Genomic DNA, 7271 nt, shown 5'->3' with positions numbered 1-7271 from the left:
TGCAACCACAGTAACAGTCAAATTTCAGCCTGTTTTCCAATCCCTGGTCTTTAATAATGAGATTCTTGTCCACCTTAAGAAGATAACACCCATCCTTCCAAACCCTACTTAGGTGTGATTTTACTGAAGTCTTTCCTCAATTCTCTTCCTCCCTGCAGTGTGTGGATACTTGGTAATACTTCTCTAGTTTATCACACTCTTTGCATTGGTTTCCGTGGCTGTCTCCCATACTAGACAGTGCTGTCCCTGGAGACAGACCCTTGTTTTAGTCCATGTAACATCCCCAGTGCCAAGCAGAGCCCTGCCATACTGGTAAATCTCTGGGCTATAGAAAACCGGCCTCATAATGAGTAACCCAATCCCTCAAGAGAAGGCAGGAGAGTTGACCATAAAATTTAAATTAAACACAAATCGAAAGATCTGAGCCCATCTCCAGTATTGAATTTCTTTCCTAATACAACGCCAGTTTCCTCCGTGAAAGGCACGTCGAGCCCTGTCGCCCAAAAGTCGTGAGAGAGCTGGCTTGGCGAAGGAGTCACTCACCAACTCGTGGAAGGCGGGAATCTGTTCTCCAGCGTTTTGGTCCAGGGCTTGTACCAGCTGATCTGCTCGGCGGCTTTGCCCCAGAACCTCTCGGGGTCGGACACGGAGGCAGCGAAGTGGGTCTTGTACTCGCCGCCCCCGCCTGCCGACGACAGCGCTCTGCATCCCCGGCCCCCGAGGGCGCCGCGCGGGCCCGGGGCCACGAACGCCCTGCGGGCCGGGCCGGCTCCCCGGGCCGGAGAGGACCCGGGCAGGGACCCCCCGAGTCCCCCGGCGCCGGTAACTTTGCGACACTGCAGCCAGGACGGCTTCATCGCCGCCGGCTGGGCCCCCCCGCAGGCTGTCCTGCCCCAGGTCCCGGAGTGCACTCCTCAGGCGACAGCTGGGGCGCTCCGGACCTCCAGAAGCCGGTGGGCCGCGGGCGGGAGGCGGAGGCAGCAGCCGAGAGGAGCCCGGGGCCCTGGAGTTGTCTGGACGGCACGCTGNGGAATGGGGGCTGGGGGGTGAGGGGCAGGGGCCGGGGCCACAGCGGGAGAAATCCAGCCCTCGGGTGCGTCGCCAGCCCCGAGGTTCCCCCACGAAAAGCGCCCTGGAGCTGCAGAACGTTCTCCCTTCTGCGACACGCCTGGGGCCCTCGGGTGAGGGCGACGCACCCAGCTTGGTTTCAACAAACAAGTTTTCAAACAGGTTGTCGCAGCTTCTCGGGCTTCATCTGTGCTGAGCCGGCTGGGGGAGGCCTATCGCCTCTGGCCTGCGGCGGAAACCAATGCCCCTGCGCTCTGCCGCAAGGCCCCTGAAGGGTTCGCTTACTTTGTTTTTTAACTCAGCTCAGTCCCCGGTTATTAAAAACACCAGCCGCTCCAGGGTAAGGACTGCTCCAGGATTTCATGACAGCTGAGAGGGTGAGGAGTGGAGAAAGGTTGCGCAAATGTGNGGTAAGGACTGCTCCAGGATTTCATGACAGCTGAGAGGGTGAGGAGTGGAGAAAGGTTGCGCAAATGTGTGTCCTAGTTCCTGACTGTGATTGACCCACTCCTGGGGAAGATAACCCCACTGGGATGGGGATTCCCTTGCTGCCCCGTTCTCCCACAGATCTAGGGGTGGAAAGCAGAACGGATTTGTTGCATTTCTTCCCTTCCAATACGCCTCTTCGGAGTTTCTGTGGCCCTTTTCTTGATGGGGGGAAAAAGCCAAAAACAAGAGCTAAGTAAAGATAAAGTGAATCAAACAAAAGAGGAAGAGGAAGCTGGGGGAAATTAAAAGAGAAAGGCTGTATAAATTACTGTCTGGGTTTAACATTCTAAAAGCTCCTTCACTGCATTTTACACCCTAGTGAAATTCAGACGCAATCCTTTTCGCCTTAGCATTTGCGGTTTTAAACGTAAAGATGTGTATTCCCAAATCTGAGGTGCGAAATAGTGGAATGCCCCTGACCCTGGAAAGGATTGTAAACTTCAGAAGCTGTAATCAGATTACTCTGCAGGAAAAAATAATGCGGAGATAAAGGTTAAAAAAGAGAGAGAGAGATAAATCTAATGCAAAACAAAGAAAATTTAAACAACCACTTCAGTTATTTCCTTCCAACTGAGAAACAAGACACTAGACTTTTCCCTGACATCTGCAGCTTACTTTATTCCTTCCGAAGACTTCAGATCAAAGAATTTCCAGTAGCAAGAGACATTCACTACCACCTGAACTAAAAAGCCCTTTAACCTCCTAGTTCCCTCCTTTCCTCTGCCCAGTTGCTTAATGCTGCTTCCCGGTATTTAAGATCCCTTGACTCCAGATGATCCCCTATTGTATTATAATGACGTCCGCTTCAGTCATTTGTTTAACTACTATGTGAGTACCTGCCCTGCAAGATGATGTTTGTTGGGGGAGATTTGAAGGAGGGAAGCAGACAGTTATTGACACCTACTCTGTAGGTTTGTGGCACTCCCCTTTCAAATATGTTAGTTCCTGTGATTCTCAAGTACTAAGAAGTTGGAACTATAATCCCTGAGTTTACAAATGGAGCTTCGAGATAGGTTAACTTGCTTTCGGTCACGCAGCTACCAAGCAAAACAGGAATCAGACCTCCTTGATGCTCGGACCTTGGCAGCCCCTGCACCTTAAATACCTGTGTGGCCGTGATACTGATCTACTGATCACCACGCCTCAGGGTAGAGGGCTCACTCAGGGTCCATCCATGCCACTCCTGTCCCTTATCCCAACATACTCTACAAATTGTATCATTTTCTCTGTGTGTCATGACTTGAATAAGGTAGGGAGTCTGACTCTGAAATCCATGCTTTTTTCACCGAGCTGATCATCTTCCTATTTAGAAAGAGACAGAGAGAGTAAGAAACAATGAAGGAAGGGAGGGAGGAGGGGCGGAAGGAAGGTAGATTGAATTTAGACTTCCAATAAAATATGACAAATTGAACACATCCATCCCTAGAACCCCACTGAAAGAGAATCAAAGAGTGACAGTGACAGTGCTGGTAAAAAGCCACAAGGACAAAGAGAATAGGAGAAAAGAAACCAAATGAGAGAATGGAAAGGAGATGGATTCGTGGTTATATGACTTACAGGGTCACTTGGTGGGGAGGTCCTGAATTTAACTGCTTTTGGTGGAGAAAAGGGATTTCCTTTTCAGAAACCTGTAATGTGTCAGGATTTCGAGGTCCTGGTTTCCTCTGAAGGTTCAGAATGAAGGTTAAGGGCTTAAAAACAAATGCATTAATTAAAAGATTGTGTAAGACAAAGTTAGAGCCCCGCATTGTTGGTTGAAACCATTTTCTCTGGACCTGGCATATACCGTCTGATTTTAGGTAATTGTACAAAATAGATTATTAATGTTAAATTCCAGATCAGACGTGAGTGAAGGCACAGTCCAGCAAAGACAAGGAGTAGAGTGGACAAGTAGAACAACGGTGAGCAATGAAGACTAGAAATTTTTCTTGGAGCTCAGTACAGAAGAGCAAAATAATGTCAAATGCGGGTCAGCACCTGAGGGGGTGCACCACTGGCCTTTAAATTAAGACAATCAAAGCCTGATCATTAGTCGCTGAGTCTCAGTTTGAATCCTAGGACTGCCACTTATTAGGTAGAAATTTGGAAAATTTATTAACTCTCTTACACTGTAATATCAGCATCTGTATTCCAAGGCTCATAATCCTTACGCACAAGATTGTTGCAAGGTTTAAATATGTATACATCGATTAGCACCAGAGCAGTAGCAAACCAAGCTAATTTAGGACAGCAACAAAATCTATAAACAACCAACCTAAAGCCTAAAGGACAACCTCAAAAACCTCCCACTTCATTAACGTACCTAAAGGTTTACAATCAGAAAATTTTGAAAGAGGGGTGCCTGGGTGGCACAGCGGTTAAGCGTCTGCCTTCGGCTCAGGGCGTGATCCCGGCATTGTGGGATTGAGCCCCACATCAGGCTCCTCCACTATGAGCCTGCTTCTTCCTCTCCCACTCTCCGTGCTTGTGTTCCTTCTCTCGCTGGCTGTCTCTATCTCTGTCAAATAAATAAATAAAATCTTTAAAAAAAAAAAAAAGAAAAGAAAATTTTGAAAGAAATTATTTTAATTTAAACATGCATGCACATTCTATACTGCTTCAAAAAATAAAAGTGTATTTTCAACTAATTTGGGGACAGGGTAATCGCAACCTTTTCAATGTTTGCACCTCTAAAACTCTGGCTATTTATACGAAATATTTATTTTCTTGTGTGCCAATAAATTGTGTATATATTTTTTCTTTTTTTCATTTATTTTATTTTATTTTTCAACATAATAAGTGTACTCTTTAATCCCCAACCCTTATTTCCCCCATCCACCGACCCACCTCCCCTTTGGTAGCCATCAGTTTGTTCTCTATAGCTTAGAGTCTGTTTCTTGATTTGTCTCTGTCTCTTTCTCTTTGCTCATTTGTTTTGTTTCTTGAATTCCATACTGTCGTCCACAGGGCTGTCCCAATGTGTATTTCCATTAATAGTGCAAGAGGATTCCTTTTTCTCCACATCTTCCCTAACGCTTGTTGTTTTTGTGGTTTTTAATTTAACCATTCTGACAGGTATGAGGTGAACATATCTCAACATAACTAAGGCCTTATATAAAAAACCCACAGCCAACATCATACTCAGTGGTAAAAAACTGAGAGCTTTTCCCCTAAGGTCAGGAACAAGACAACGATGTCCACTCTCATGACTTTTACTCTGCATCTATTGAAGCGATCATATGGTTTGTATCCTTTCTCTTACTGATGTGACGTATCACATTGATTGCTTTGCAAATATGAAACCACCCTTGCATCCTGGGAATAAATCTCATGTAACTGTGATGTATGATTTTTTTAAAATATATCGTTGGATTCAGTTTCTAATATTTTGTTGAGGATTTTTGCATCTATATTCATGAGAGATATTGGCCTGTAGTTCTCTTTTTTTGTGCTGTCTTATCTGGTTTTGGTATCAGGGTAATGCTGGCCTTATAGAATGAATTTGGCAGTTTTCCTTCCTCTTGTGTTTTTTGGAATAGTTTCAGAAAAAATGGTTATTAAGTCTTCTTTAAATGTTTGGTGGAATTCACCTGTGAAGTCATCTGGTCCTAAAATTCTGTTTGTTGGGATTTTTTTTTATAACTGATTCGATTTCATTGCTGGTAATCTGTCTATTCAGACTTTCTATTTCCTTCTGCTTTAGTTTTGTTAGGCTATATGTTCCTAGGGATTCATTCATTTCTTCCTAGTTGTCCAATTTTTTGGCATATAGATTTTCATGATATTCTGTTACAATTTGTATTTTTGTGTGCTGGTTGTTATTTCTCATCTTTCATTACTTATTTTGTTTATTTGAGTTCTCCCTCTCTCTCTCTCTTTCTCTTTTCCTCTCCTTCTCTGGAGTCTTGCTAGAGGTTTACACAATTTTGCTGATCTTTTCAAAGAACCAGTTCCTGGTTTCATTGACCTGTTCTATTGCTTTTTTAGTTTCTGTATCATTTACTTCTGCTCTAATTCATTATTTCCTTCCTTTTACTGGGTTTGGGTTGTTTGTTCTTCTTTTTCTAGCTCATTTAGGTGAAAGGCTAGGTTGTTTACTTGAGATTTTTCTTGCTTCTTGAGGTAGGCCTGCATTTCTATAAACTTCCTTCTTAGAGTCGCTTTTGTTACATCCCAAAGATTTTGAACTGTTATGTTCTCATTTTCATTCATTTTCAAACTAGACAGCAACATGCAAAAGAATGAAACTGGAACACTTTTTTACACCAATAAGAAATATAAATTCAAAGTGGTTAAAGAACCTAAATGTGAGACCTGAAACCGTACAAATTCTAGAATAGAACCCAGGCAGTAATCTCTTCCACATCAGTAGCAGCTTCTTTCTAAATGGTCTCCCGAGGCAAGGAAAACAAAAGCAAAAATAAACTATTGAGACTACATCAAAATAAAAGTTTCTGCACAACAAAGGAAACAACAACACTAAAAGGCAATACACAAAATGGGAGAAGATATTTGCAAATGACAAATCTGACAAAGGATTAGTGTCAAATAAAAGTTTCTGCACAACAAAGGAAACAACAACACTAAAAGGCAATACACAAAATGGGAGAAGATATTTACAAATGACAAATCTGACAAAGGATTAGTGTCCAAAATATATAAAGAGTGGATACAACTCAACACCCCCCAAAAATGAATAATCCAGTTTAAAAATGGACAGAAGACATGAACATACACTTTTCCAAAAAAGACATAAAATAGCCAACTGACACATGAAGAGATGCTCAACATTACTGATTATTGGGGAAATGTAAATCAAAACTACAATGAGATATCATCTCACACCTGTCAGAATGGCTAGAATCAACACAAGAAACGACAGGTGTTGGCAAGGATGTGGAGAAAGGGGAACACTCTTGCACTCTTGGTGGAAATGCAGCCACTGCGGAAAACAGTAGGGAGGTTCCTCAAAAAGTTAAAAATAGAACTACCCTATGACCCAGCAATCCTACTACTAGGTATTTACCCAAAGAATACAAAAATACCAATTCAAAGAGATACATACACCCTGATGTTATAGCAGAATTATCTGCAATAGCCAAATTATGACAACAACCGAAGCGTCCATTGACTGATGAATGGATAAAGAAGATGTGGTAAATATATATGATGGAACATTACTTAACCATTAAAAAGAATGAAATCTTGCCATTTGCAACTACATGGATGGAGCCAGATAGTGTTATGCTGAGTGAAATGTCAGTCAGAGAAAGACAAAACCCATATGATCTCACTTATATGTGGAATTTAAGAAACAAAATGAAAGAGCAAAGGAAAAAAAAGAAAAAGAGTGAGAGGCAAACCAAGAAATAGACTCTTAAATATAGAGGGGCGCCTGGGTGGCACAGCGGTTAAGTGTCTGCCTTCAGCTCAGGGCGTGATCCCGGCGTTATGGGATCGAGCCCCACGTCAGGCTCCTCCGCTATGAGCCTGCTTCTTCCTCTCCCACTCCCCCTGCTTGTGTTCCCTTTCTCGCTGGCTGTCTCTATCTAGACTCTTAAATATAGAGAACAAACTGGTGGTTACCAGAGGGGAGGTGACCTGGAGAATGAGCTAGATGTGTGATGGGGATTAAGGAGGGCACTTGTCGTGATGAGCACAGGATGATGTGTGGAAGTTGAATCACTCTATTGTGCACCTGAAACTAATATTACACTGTGTGTTAACTGACTGGA

At 43.3% G+C, this 7271-nt stretch overlaps 1 protein-coding gene across 1 annotated transcript; it reads right to left on the bottom strand.

The window, feature by feature from the left end:
* Positions 1–9: 9 nt before the first annotated feature.
* On the bottom strand, positions 10–1022 carry LOC117796326 (acyl-CoA synthetase short-chain family member 3, mitochondrial-like). Its single transcript, XM_034643733.1, has one exon. The coding sequence runs from the start codon at positions 855–857 to the stop codon at positions 540–542; it is 318 nt and encodes a 105-aa protein (XP_034499624.1). The 5' UTR covers positions 858–1022; the 3' UTR covers positions 10–539.
* Positions 1023–7271: the final 6249 nt, after the last annotated feature.

Source organism: Ailuropoda melanoleuca, chromosome 15, assembly GCF_002007445.2.
Source record: "Ailuropoda melanoleuca isolate Jingjing chromosome 15, ASM200744v2, whole genome shotgun sequence".
In the NCBI taxonomy this organism is placed as follows: domain Eukaryota; kingdom Metazoa; phylum Chordata; class Mammalia; order Carnivora; family Ursidae; genus Ailuropoda; species Ailuropoda melanoleuca.
Note: the sequence above shows the minus strand (reverse complement) of the source record. Positions and strands in the feature narration are given on the sequence as shown.